The 14262-nt window shown below is 41.4% G+C and overlaps 1 protein-coding gene across 1 annotated transcript in view; it reads left to right on the top strand.

Moving 5' to 3' along the window:
• ppp1r13bb (protein phosphatase 1, regulatory subunit 13Bb) overlaps window positions 1–14262 on the top strand; it is a 73270-nt gene that overhangs the window by 17288 nt on the left and 41720 nt on the right. The window contains 3 exon segments of the mRNA XM_035794017.2: window positions 7611–7758; window positions 9929–10048; window positions 12887–12948. Of these exon segments, the coding sequence (XP_035649910.2) occupies window positions 7611–7758; window positions 9929–10048; window positions 12887–12948 (330 nt within the window).

Genomic DNA, 14262 nt, shown 5'->3' with positions numbered 1-14262 from the left:
AGCCCAGACTAGAACATTTCTGGAGAGACCTGAAAATAGCTCTGCAGCAACGCTCCCTATCCAACCTGACAGAGCTTGAGTGGATGTGCAGAGAAGAATGGGAGAAACTCCTCAAATACAGGTGTGCCAAGCTTGTAGTGTCATACCCAAGAAGACTTGATGCTGTAATCACTGCCAAAGGTGCTTCAACAAAGTACTGAGTAAAGGATCTGAATACTTATGTAAAAGTGATATTTCAGTTAATTTTTTATAAATAAGCAAGAATTATATATTTTTTTAAATAATAAAGTTTTTGCTTTGTCATTATGGGGTATTGTGTGTGTGATTGATTTATTAGAAGAACAATTTAATCAATTTTAGAATAAGGCTGTAACAAAATGTGGGAAAGTAGTCAAGGGGCCTGAATAATTTCCGTAGGTGCTGTCAATAATGATTTCTGTCGGAGTCTAGTTTTTACAGTGAAGTATAGGTCCTATCCTAAATGAGCAGAACAGTTGTTGCAGTTAACATTTTTTTAAACTTCCGTGTGATAGGTGGGTGATTCCTAATGAAACTCGAATAAAAACACCGTAACTGTTGATCTGTATGTGGGGCAAACTTAATCTTGATGTTATTTGAAACCTTATCGTGTGCTCTTAAATGAGTAATACATTTAATTATGCACAATGTAAATGTAAATCAGTAGACAAGTGGCCACACCACAAAATGTTTGTGAAATCTGGGACGAACCAGTGGAATTGAAGCAGCAGCCACAGAGCATCCTTGCGACTTAATTGTGGCCATTTTGAATGAAAACTTCATACATATTTAACACTAACCCAGTACCTGAAACTAATTTTAAGTTATGTCTGGTTAATCCCTCTTATTTCTAACTTTTCACTCAACAGTCAGTCTTTGTGACATAGGTATATGGAATCCAAGGCCATACCCCATGCACTTTAGGCTTTGTCCCATAGGGGCGCACAATTGGGCATTACCACAGTGCATGGAGGGAGGGATCCTTTTGCCCATTCACATCGCTAACACACATCTTGTGACAAACCCATCCTAAGGACATTGAAGTAAAATATTTGAAAAACTTTAAATTGTATACCTTTTCCTTTTTCTGACATTTTGACCAATATTTGAAATCTGTAATATACAAACATGTATCTGCTTGTACAGAGCATGGTAGTGAAAACATGAAGGTTCAAAGGGAGCAGTCAAACCTACTTTCCAACGTAACCCATCTCTCTTCTACCTCTCCTCCAGTGCTTTGCCATTTTGGATAGCTTGAAAGTCACATCGTACAGTTCTACATCTGGGATTCTTAACCCTCTTTCTTTAGGGGCATGTATTTTCTGCATACTGATGCATGGTCTTTTCCAATCCCATATAAAATATTTAATAATACTATTGTACTGCTTAAAAATGTATGGAATGCATGTCAATAGTATCATTGAAATATACAGTTGAAATCTGAAGTTTACATACATCTTAGCCAAATACATTTAAACTCAGTTTTTCACTATTCCTGACATTTTATCCTTGTAAAGATTCCCTGTCTTATGTCAGTTAGGACCACTTTATTTTAACAATGTGACATGTCAGAATAATAATAAGAGTGATTTATTTCAGCTTTTATTTATTTCATCACATTCCCAGTGGGTCAGAGGTTTACATACACACAATTAGTATTTGGTAGCATTGGTTTTAAATTGTTTAACTCGAGTCAAACGTTTCGGGGAGCCTTCCACAAGCTTCCCACAATAAGTTGGGTGAATTTTTGCCCATTCCTCCTGACAGAGGAACTGAGTCAGGTTTGTAGGCCTTGCTCTCATATGCCTTTCCAGTTTGGCCCAAAGACTTTCTGTAGGATTGAGGGGCTTTGTGATGGCCACTCCAATAACTTGACTTTGTTGTCCTTAAGCCATTTTGCCACAACTTTGGAAGTATGCTTGGGGTCATTGTCCATTTGGAACCCATTTGCGACCAAGCTTTAACTTCCTGACTGTCTTTGGGATGTTGCTCCAATATATCCACATAATTTTCCTTTTTCATGATTCCATCTATTTTATGAAGTGCACCAGTCCCTCCTGCAGCAAAGCACCCCCACAACATGACACTGCCACCCCCGTGCTTCACGGTTGGGATGGTGTTCTTTGGCTTGCAAGCTTCCCCCCTTTTCATCCAAAGATAACGATGGTCATTATGGCCAAACAGTTCTACTTTTGTTTCATCAGATCAGAGGACATTTCTCCAGAGAGTATGATCTTTGTCCCCATGTGCAGTTGCAAACCGTAATCTGTTTTTTATGCCAGTTTTGGATCAGTGGCTTCTTCCTTGCTGAGCAGCCTTTCAGGTTATGTCGATATAGGATTCGTTTTACTGTGGATATAGATACTTTTATACCTGTTTCCTCCAGCATCTTCACAAGGTCCTTTGCTGTTCTGGGATTGATTTGCACTTTTCAAAGAAAATTACGTTCATCTCTAGGAGACAGAACACGTCTCATTCCTGAGTGGTATGATGTCTGCGTGGTACCAATGTGTGTTTACTTGCATACTATTGTTTGTACAGATGAATGTGGTACCTTCATGCGTTTGGAAATTGCTCCCAAGGATGAACCAGAGGTCTACAATTCTTTTCGAGGTCTTGGCTGATTTCTTTTGCTTTTCCTGTGATGTCAAGCAAGAGGCACCTCCATTTGACTCAAATTATGTCAATTAGCCTATCAGAAGCTTCTAAAGCCATGACATCATTTTCTGGAATGTTCCAAGCTGTTTAAAGGCACAGTCAACTTAGTGTATATAAACTTCTGACCCACTTGAATTGTGATACAGTGAATTATAAGTGAAATAATCTGTCTGTAAACCGTTGTTGGAAAAATACTTGTGTCATGCACAAAGTAGATGTCCTACCGACTTGGCAAAACTATAGTTTGTTAACAAGAAATTTGTGGAGTGGTTGAAAAATGAGTTTTAATGACTCCAACCTAAGTGTATGTAAACTTCGGACTTCAACTGTAGTTAAACTTAGAAACAAGCACCATTTTAATTGTATACATATTTCCCCGTAAACTAAGATTTAACAACTTCTGTTTTTTGGTGCCCAGATAATTCATAGCACATTGTTTCTACTTGAAATTAAAAGGGGCAACCATGGCTGATGGATTTAATTGTAGAGACTGGCATAGCATCAGGTTTATGCCAATTAACCTTGAATCCAGAAATATATATATCTTGATCTCTATCAACTAAATATTGCGGTTTACTTTATAAGCACTAAATGGATGAGGAATGATGCAACTAATGTTTAACATTGCATGGTGATACAGTAAGTAGTAGGTGTCTTTTTTATTGGGCAATTCATCATATGTAGAACCTGGCTGGTTGGCAGACGAAAAGAAAATGACCCTTTTTCGAAAGTCTTTTCATTAAAGTGGGAGCTTATTTGGGAGCTAGAACTAACTTCCTTGGTGATTTATTATTTAAGGTTGCGCTTGGATATTTCAAGGGCTATATATCACTTGAAATATTGTGGTAGTGTTTAATCTAAAAATACAATGTTTGGGAGCTTGACCATATAAGCCTAGTGGTGGAAAGGGTTTTTCCTAAATAATGATGCCGGTCACCCTATCTATACAAGTGATAATGGCTATTGTGGGAATGTTGCAAGTTTTTGCTTAAGTCAATTGAGGTGGGCCCAAGGCCACAATTTGAAAAGCACGTCTGTTATATAGCCTATTGAATGTATTCCCCATACAATTTCACGGAATCTATCCTCTAAGGATTTATTTCAGGTTCATTAATCAGATATCCAACTCGCTCACAGAATTGACTTAGGCCTATTTACAATTAAATGTTTCCAACCCTGGAGCTGACATACTCCAGGCTCCAAGTTCTGAAAAATAAATTACTATTTACACATGCACACTAAAGTGACCATTGTCCTAGATTGTGCTGTAACTGTTGAAAAATACAGTACCATAACTGGTTAAATCCATTGTAGCAATAAATGGCTTTCTAAATCTTTCTTTGTTTTGTTTTTCTCATGTTGTTTTGAGGCGTCCACACTCCTCGCTCGGGTTATGAATGTGATTAGAGTGGTCAGAATTGATGACCATGTGAATCCTTCAACCAAGGAGCAGGCATGGCCTGAATCTCCCTCCCTCTCTCTCTCTCCTTCGCTCTCTCGCTCTTTCTCCCTCTCTCTCCACTTCCACTGCCCATTCATTCGCAAATCGCGATACATCTATGCTCTCCAGAGACGGGGGATTGCTTGCTGGAAGCAGTGGTTGAAACAATCCCAGAGAGGGACTTACTTCAGCCGTCACCGACTTGAAGCGATGCCAGGGTTGGATCCTCTTTCTGTCAGTCACAGCAAGGCCCGCCCACACATTGGCAGTGTGTCATCGGTGCTCGACTCACCAGTGTGCCCCAGGGAGCCTTGCTCAGGAGGGGGGCTTGCGGATGCACCCCTCCCTCTCTCGCTCTCTCTCTCTCTTTCTCTCTCTCTCTTTCTGTCTCTGTCTCTTTCTCCCTCTTTTGCTTCCCTTTTCCATCCCTTGGTGCTCACACAACAAGCAAGGCTCACTCCTCCTAAGACTCCTCTGCAGGGCTCCCTTCGCTACTGCGTACCTTGACGCTTGCCTAGCGTTTATTATTCATACCGTTTACTTGAGTGTATTTTGTAGTCTACAGTGGCAGGGCGATAAGACGCGGCGGGGGGGTGCATAATGAAGAAGTTTGTGACCATAGTGCTCCGCGGCCTGGTCAGCCTCTCGAAGGACCGTACCTGGGTGAAGGAGCGCCACCGGCCGGGGAAGAAGGAAGGCCGGAGGAGAAGGACAGCAGTTAAAGGGGGAAGTGCCACGGGCAGAAACGGCAACTATGGGAGGGTGGTTAGTATTCCTCTTCAGGTGAGATTTGTCTTGCTCAAGTTTCAATTCAAGGGTGGTTTACTCTCATTGTCTCACGCCAGTGTTGGTCATTTACGAGGTGAAATTGTCTCAGCTAAATCTTTACAACAGCCTTTGCTGTTTTCAGTTTTGCTTGCCCGTGCCAGGTCCTTGTCGATATGCTTGTTGTTTTCTCTATATTGCCCAGTGAGAAGTCTTTTTGTCATCCATCTAACCTTTGTTTTGCAGCAACGCTATTGGTGACCCATGTCAATGCTGGGGCAGAGGCCATTTGATTGGTCTAACTAGCACTTCCGTGGTTCCTGTGTTTTGGCAGAAGTGTCAGCGGTTTGGCATTTTTTTGGAAGACGGTCATACATTTGCATAAAAATCCCATGGCATGACAGAAATGCTGACCTTTTGTGAATTTCATATTTTGGAATATAATAATAATATGCCATTTAGCGGACACATTTTTCCAAAGCGACTTAGTCATGCGTGCATACATTTTACGTTCGGGTGTCCTCGGGAATCGAACCCACAACCCTGGCGACGCAAGCACCATGCTCTACCAACTGAGCCAGACGGGACGATTATTATTTTATTTTTAAAACTTTTTTTTGTCAAAACAATATTTGTGTGTGAGCATGCTGCGTTGGGGATGAGCCTCCCCTATCTTGGAATGATGTGATTGAGTGGATAGTCGGTAATTCTTGATTGTGTTGACTGCTGAGCCTGAGTGTGCTGCTGGCCATTGCCACCATTTGCCATAGAGCTTGTTTATTACCATATGCACATACTTAGATCTGAAATGTAGGCTACTGGTTGCAGTATACTATAATAAGTCAGATCCTATTCATTTTAGGAAGAACGTTCAATACCAACAGATCATTTGACCAGTTTTTTTCCCCTGGTAGGTTTTGGCAAGAACATTTGTTTCTTGCATTATCCGTCATGGTCCAATAGGCTTTGTTTTAGTGCACTTAAAAGAATTGCTTGGTATTGTGATTATGATTTCATCTGATATATTGATGTTGAGGTGGATCTTAATGGAGGGATTCTGCTGGGAGAGAAGGGGCTTAGAAGCTCTGCGCTCTGAATTTTCTTATGTCCAGTGTTGGCAGTGGTAATCTTTGTTCATCCCTGTTTTCCCGATTTTAATCTCATCAGAAGAGGGCGAACACTGCCTACCACTTTCCTGGCGCCCGCTCCCCTGAATAATGCATTTACTCAGAAAATGATGTTATCCTTTCTTGTTTCATTTTGAAAATAAGAAAGCGGAGGACAAAGATAAGTTCATTGGTATGGGATTGCCTGTTGGCACTAGTTGTGGAAACTGGTCTTGGTTGGTGTGATTGGCGCTCTACATTTGCATCATGTTTGGGTTTGTCTACCCCCCTTCTGTGGAAAAGAAGGCCAATGATTTCTCTCTTACCCCCTGCTGCTCTCTTGGTGGAATCTATTGCTCTATCCCAAATCGACCCATAGCAAGACCCCCTATGGACTTTTGAGATATGAAAGGATTGAATGGATATAATCAATCGGGTAAATGGCTCCACGTTTCCCCCAGATTGGCCATGTGGAATTTTCACCCATATTTCTTTAATTTATAAAGTCTTGTCTGACTGCCCAAAACTGCAGTGGGGTTAGGGGTCAGTGTGGGATTGGATGTAATGTGTGCTACAGTGTTAGCTGCAATCAGAAGGGAATGCCACTCATTCTAATGTCATAGAGATTTTGGTTCATTGTTGCTGAGGCAAGATCAGCCGTGGGAAGTGTGAAGGACTGCCCATTGTGACTGATGCAGGCTATGCTGTGAGGCTAGAATTGGCGGTATCTTGAACATGTTATTAATTATGTTCTCAACCTTGGCTCTATCAGTAATTAGATTTCTCCATCTATGCTTTGAGCGTTGGACTGAATCAAGTGTGTGTATTGAGTTCTGGGGGGACTCTTGTGGCAAACACTGACAGTCTTTGATGGGTAACACTTGATGGCACATTAAAACCTGTGAGTGCTACGTTAAGAAGGAAAGAAGGGAGGGAGGAATAGTGAAGAAAATATGTTTGGGGCCCTGAACATTTTCAGAAATGGATCCATAGAAAAAGTATTTCTGGCAGCTGTTTTTCTGTGTCTTTATGAATGAAAGTTATAATGATCATCACCAGACCATTGAGTTAACCCATGTAGGCTGCTGATTCAGTAGGGGTAGTGTTATCAGATGTCAATGCACCTATGAGGAACTGATGTCAGTCTGTGGTATTCCACAAACCTCTGTGACGTTTACCATAAAGAGCTCCACCAAACCTTTTCACACACATTCCACAGCAGTGTGTGCTGAGGATACACGCAACTCAAGCTACAGCCAGGACACAGGGTTGGTCGTGGCTTGATTGTCCAATGCTCAAAGCAGAGAGCGAGAGAGCTTATTACTGATAGATGGCTCAAAACATAATTGAAAATCCACGTCAATCGCTTTTGGTAGCTATTTATCATTGCTAGCAAACTGAAGGCACTGAAACCATTGAGCAAATGAAGCACGTGTAGTTTGGATTGGCAAAGGGTAGCTACCGTTTAGCCTAAATATTTATGCTAAATTTTGACCCTAGATCTAGATCTGTTTTAGGTGTTGGCGGAGCAAAACCTGTCCCGTGACTTAAATGTACTAATGCTTACTCAATGTAACCAATAGCAGGGGATATAACTGCCTCCCTCCCTCTCTCCCGCTCAGATGATCCTGACAGTGTACCTAAGTGATGGGGAACAGGCACTGACCGAGGTGCCCATCACCCCTGAGACATCGTGCCGCGACGTGGTCGAGTTCTGCAAGGAGCCTGGCGAGAGCGGCTGTCACCTTGCCGAAGTGTGGCGAGGCAACGGTAAGAGAGTGACGGCGTCTCGAATCTCCTCCTCAAGCGCCTTCTTACCCTAGCCTCTAGTGCAGGTATACTTCAATCTTGACCTAGAGTCCAGTTCCACTGCTCATTTTCATTCTTGCTATTTAGTCGGGTACTGGCTGGAGTAACAGCCTGCTCATATGTTGGCTCTTCAGGACTTGAAGTGCACTTCCAACTAGACTAGGTCAGTGTTGAAATGGAGACTTTTTGATCAACCACTTTACCTGAACTACATGTTGACGACTCTTATTACCACACAAATTGTGAAGGAGTTGTGTGCTTTGAGACCCTAACAATGCTCTGTGTGCATCCCAAATAGTTATCTTCCCTGCACTGCTTTTACTAAGGCCCAAAGAGCTCTGTTAGTGGACTAAATAGGGAATAGGGTGTTGTTTGGGATACATGCTTTCTTTACTTAGGCTGCATTCAGACTTGAGCATGAATAAGCATGTAGCACACAGTCAGCTCCAATTGGAAATAAGCTTTGTGAAAGGAAACACTTTTGTGTCTACACATAGTAACAACGAAAGTGTTGTCTTCTGCGTCGGAGAGCTTTTCTGAGCCGTACATACCAGTCAAACTACAGTAACTAGTTATCGTGTGAGAAACAACTGTGAAACTACTGCTGGAGACAAGTGGATATTTGAGTAGTTAGATGTGCACTATAAGGGATAACTACATTTTTGAGGGAATTGTGAATTGTATGTGGCCTATGCCAATTGCAGGAGTAATGACCAGTTTATTTTACTTGTTATTAGGCAAAATGCCTGAATTATGGAAACAAAATAAATTCTAGTTGATTCCAAGCCCATTCATGCAAAGCTTGAAGCTACTGTGCACTTGACCTATACCGGCCTCACTAAATAAGTAGACACCACAAATGGGCATCCACACAGTAATATAAAGCATACATAATATTATTAGATATGTGAAAAGAAGATTTATTTTTGAAAATGATCTAAAAATGTATGTTTGACAAATAATCAAATTCCACATGGTTTTGAAAACGTATTATTGTATGTGTGTGCCATAAAACTATCCGTAGCCTCCACTGTACTGGGTAATCACATACACAAATACTGGTTTGCCACAGATTTCTCCACAAAGGAGAACAGTTTACACACACAGAGGAGTTGTATTGTCAGGAGCTAGCCAAATGGGATTACGCAACAGGGCTAATAAACACGCTGGCTGGATGTCATGTTTATCTCGAGGAGTGGTCCCTCTCAGCAAAACACTGATGACACGGGTGTGTCAGCTAGAACTCTGGTGAGGGAAGCAATCATGGTGTGTGTGTGTGCACACTGACAGCGGGGTGTGGCCACTGTCTGCATTTAATGTCTGAAGAGAAAGTCTGCATCCCGAATGGCACCCTGTCCCCTATATACTACACTGCTTTTGCCATTTGGTACGCAACCATAGACTCATGAAAAGCACAGCCGGAACTATCTAGTCTTCATCAGAGCTCAAGTTTTTGTAGGGGAGGGGGGAGCGGCCACGCTGCCCTTCTTCCTTTCTGCCTGTGTGAGGCGTCTGGCTCAGCTGTAATGGGAACGAATGGGGCCAGCAGTCGGCATGAGTCTGCCTCAAGCGGAGAAGCTCACTTAAGTGCTTTTAAAGCTCCTGCTTTGGTCCAGTCACTCTGTTCAACCAGGAGAACACTGCTTTATACTGGTTATAGTGCCATCACTGCTGTGGTAAAGAATGTTATGGGGTGGGTTAAGATCCCCCCCGCCTCTCACTCTCTCTCTCTCTGAATCGCTCTCTTTCACTCTTTGTTCCTTTCATTCTCGCTGTCCCTCACTAGCCCAGGGACTGTATGTGTCAAGCATCTCAGAGTAGGAATGCTGATTATGGGTAACTTTTGCCTTTCAGATCACAATAAATATTACATGGACAGGGGGGGACCTGATCCGATATCAGCACTCCTACTCTGAGACGCTGGATAAGCAGATTATAGACTAGTCATTCAGACAGCTACGAGCCACCTGATTCTGCCTTTTCCTGTTTTTCAATTCTCTCTCATATTCAGAAGGCTTTATTGCCATGGAAAATTCTACCACACACATTGCATACAAGCAAACATATAGGCATTAAATAAATCAATGATGGCTGAAGTAAACAATTCTCTCTGTCCCTCCCATACCCCTAGAACGAGCAATCCCCTTTGAGCACATGATGTTCGAGCACCTGCAGAAGTGGGGACCCCGAAAACAAGAGGTCAAGTTCTTTCTCCGGCACGAGGACTCACCCACAGAAAGCAGTGATCAAGGTGGGTGCAATAGTAACCCCTTTGCTATCTGTAACTGACACACACACACAGGCAAACAAAGGCAAGCGCGAACACAGTGCCTTCAGAAGATATTCACACCCTTGGACTTGTTCCAAATGTTGTGTTACAGCCTGAATTTAAAATGGATTAAATTGAGATTGTGTCACTAGCCTACTCACAATACCTAATGTCAGTGGACATTTTTACAAAAATAAATACATGAAAAGCTGAAATGCCTTGAGTCAATAAGTATTCAAGCCCTAAATAGACTAAGTTAGTGGAGTATAAATATGCTTAACAAGTCACATAAGTTGCATTGACTCTGTGCAATAGTATTGTTTGAACATGATCTTTGAATGACTGACACATCTCTGTACCCCACACATACAATTATATGTTAGGTCCCTCCATCAGTGAATTTCAAACTCAGATTCAACCAGAAAGACCAGGAAGGTTTTCCAATGCCTCGCAAATAAGGGCAGCTATTGGTAGATGGGTATAAAAAAGCAGACATTGAATATCCTTTTGAGCATGGTATAGTTATTAATTACGCTTTGGATGGTATATCAATACACCCAGTCACTACAAAGATACAGGCATCCTTCCGAACTCAGTTGACAGAGAGGAAGGAAACCGCTCAGCAATGGTGACTTTAAAACAGAGTTTAATAGTTGTGATAGTAGAAAACGGAGGGTGGATCAACAACATTGTATTTATTCCACAACAGTAACCTTATTGACAGTGAAAAGAAGGAAGCCTGTACAGAATAAAAATATTCCAAAATATGCATCATGTTTGCAACAAGGCACTAAAGTTCTCATTCACTCTGACGGATTTCCGTCACATTGATTCTGGAGAGGTTGGGTGGTGGTGAATGGTTTGGAGATGACACGACCTAATACAGAAGCATGTCTATTCTACACAATATATTCCCGAATAAATGTGTTCTCAAATATCACATTTTCTCTGTTATGCAGGGTGCACTGAACTGACATTAATGATTGTTGCTGACACTTCGATGTTTAGATGAAGTGAATTAAATAGTCTATAATGCACACCACTGCGGTGCTCGACTCAAATAGCTGTGTGTAGCCTACTGTAGCTTCAAGCAAAGTATCACTCCGGATGCGACTTTCTGTGCTAAAACTATTTTTTTGCCATATAATGTTAATAAAACAGACAACCCTATAGTAGAATAGTTTACCTATTTACCTAATTGACTGGTTGTGTGTTCTATGTGAGAGAAATATTCCTCTCCAGGCTCTTTCAAGTTGCAAGAGCCATAGTGAGGGAAACGTATTCTGACAAGCAGTCAATGCACAATAAATCTTAATACAAACTCGGAAAACAATTTTGAAAGCAGTTTGGTCTTTTCATATTTATTTGTTATTGTTTTTTGTTTGTTGCTAATAGCACATCCTGATAATATAGACCATGGGCATACAAGTCTTACCCAATAAGGTCCGGACCCTGCTGGTTTTCTGTTCTACCTGGTAATTAATTTCACCTACCTAGTGTCCCAGGTTGAAATCAGTCCCTGGTTAGAGGGGAATGATGAAAAAACGCAGTGGAGCTGATTTTGAGGTCCAGTCGACCAGGGATGTAGACCAGGCTATAAGCATGGTCCAATATGTAAAAATAAGTGTACCATAAGTTTTACCAATATGTTATTTGGCTCATTTCTGGTGGTGGAAATGATATTTTAGATGGTGTCACCATTTTAAAAATGTATTTTGCGTTATAATGTCCTTTAAAAAAAAGCCACCATAAATTTAGTTTCGCAGTCCTTTGAAATAAAAATTCTCCCAGGGTGGACCCAGGCCCCCTAATCAAGGGGACTGGAATTGGCTGAACTCGCAGTTTAATACAAGATGATCCTCTTTCCCTAAAAAGGATGATGGTCATGACCTTCTCATTGGAAAAGGGAGATTAACTTGGCCCCAGACAATCGATCAGAGATCGACTTAAGTTTCAGTCACAGGATTTCTTTGTTACTTTTACCCCTGTGTACTCACTTGTCTTCTCTCATCACTCTTTCTCGGCCTGGGCTCAGTGAGGTGGAATATGATGGTGTCTTCAGTGGAGAGAGTCAACCCTCCACTGGGCGGGAACACAAAGGCACAGAGCCCCCCACACACACACACACACACAGAGAAGTGGCCCCAGTCCATCACATGCCAGCTCTTACTTACTCACACTTATTATTTATCATCTGCATACTTTATAAGACCCATTTCAGCAGAAGAGGGTTCTCTGTTTATTAGTATTTACTCATAAATTAAGAGTTGTCCCTGAGGGGTTCCTGTCTGACAAAACCAGTTAGTAGCAATGGAAAATTGTAAAAACACATACAATGACAGCGACATTGAGACCTCACCGCACACCCAAAACCCATCTACCCGTGTGTGTTTGCAGATATACTGTAGTGCAGGGGTGTCAAACTTATTTTCCCCGTGGGCTGCATTTGTTCTTCACTGAGGTCTGCACTTAATATTGATAATTTCCTCACCGTAAAAATAATAAGTAAAATAGTTCTCTATCCATCGCTTTTAGAATTTTAGGCTTCCTGACTGTCTAGCTTTCGTTTCAATGACTGTTAGCCAGCTGTACAGAGTGAAGAGACTGGAAATGTAGGTCCATTATCATTTCTACAGTTTGTTTGTTTTTACTCATTTCCATGTCTATTGAGATCTACACGAATTAGTATTTTTTTACAACAAAAAATAAATGACACTGGCCCGCCGCCGGTGGTTAAATTATTTTTTTTGTGGCCAGATTGAATGATTAGTTTGACACGTGGTCTAGAGTGTACTCAGTGTTTGTGCTTTCCCCCTGCAGGGAGCCAGCAATCTCAAGAGCAGGCCAACCGTAGAAGTGGAGATAAGCACAATGAGAATGGGGTAAGAACACACTGTATCACACACATCATTTTTTTAAATTTTTATTACCTTTATTTAACTAGGCAAGTCAGTTAAGAACAAATTCTTATTTTCAATGACGGCCTAGTAACAGTGGGTTATCTGCCTGTTCAGGGGCAGAACGACAGATTTGTACCGTGTCAGCTCGGGGGTTTGATGTTCTAATGCTCTAACCACTAGGCTACCCTGCCGCTCCATTATGTACCCAAATGATACACACTCATATTTCGATATGTTTGGGGTTGTGCCATAGTGAGGCTGCTCTGCTCTTTTAATATATATATATTTTTATACTTGCGGTGTATTATTTCAATACCTCAAAAATGGCCTTTGTTAACCCAATAGGGAGAATGTGGAAAAGTCCTTGTCCAATAGAAAATGTCCCTACCCATATCCATTGGCTTTATCCCTAATCAGTCAATCTCCCTCCGAACCTCCCTGGGGCGGCAGGGTAGCCTAGTGGTTAGAGTGTTGGACTAGTAACCGGAAGGTTGCAAGTTCAAACCCCCGAGCTGACAAGGTACAAAATCTGTCGTTCTGCCCCTGAACAGGCAGTTAACCCACTAGGCCGTCATTGAAAATAAGAATTTGTTCTTAACTGACTTGCCTAGTAAAATAAAGGTAAAATAAAAAAATAAAAATAAAAGGACCTTCGAACACAGTGGCACACAATATGTCTCTGATTCGGAGCCACGCCTCGCAGTCATGTGATTTGCTAACAACAAATACTTCAGTTCATTCCCTACCTCTGTTCACTCCCACAGAGGCCAGCTTTGATTCATTGATATGCCAGGATTATATGTGTTATGCTCAATTAACCTGGGGACAAGGTTAGGCCCTCACTGTGCCAGTGATTCACAAAATCAGTGAGTCAATGACATTTTTGGTGCTCCAGTTATTCAAATGACTACTCTAGCCTGGACAAAATATTTCACCCCAGTCATCACAATCAATACATCATAGCATGTTTTTGAGCTCATTCAGTAGTTTTTGCCTGAGTAAAATCATGTTGAAAAATAATATTTAAAGTACTTTTTTATATTCCTAAAACATACAGGTCATTCGGAAAGTATTCAGACCCCTTCCCCTTTTCCACATTTTGTTACTTTACAGTCTTATTCTAAAATGGATTATATAAAATATTGCTCAACAATCTCCACACAATACCCCATATTGACATGGCAAAAACAGGTAAAAAAAAAAAAAGTATTTACATAGAGACCTTATTTACTTAAGTATTCAGTCCTTTTGCTATGAGACTCAACATTTTGGTCAGGTGCATCCTGTTTCCATTGA

The sequence above is a fragment of the Oncorhynchus keta genome, chromosome 19 (genome assembly GCF_023373465.1).
Source record: "Oncorhynchus keta strain PuntledgeMale-10-30-2019 chromosome 19, Oket_V2, whole genome shotgun sequence".
Taxonomy (NCBI): domain Eukaryota; kingdom Metazoa; phylum Chordata; class Actinopteri; order Salmoniformes; family Salmonidae; genus Oncorhynchus; species Oncorhynchus keta.
This window is presented reverse-complemented; position numbering and strand designations above follow the sequence as displayed.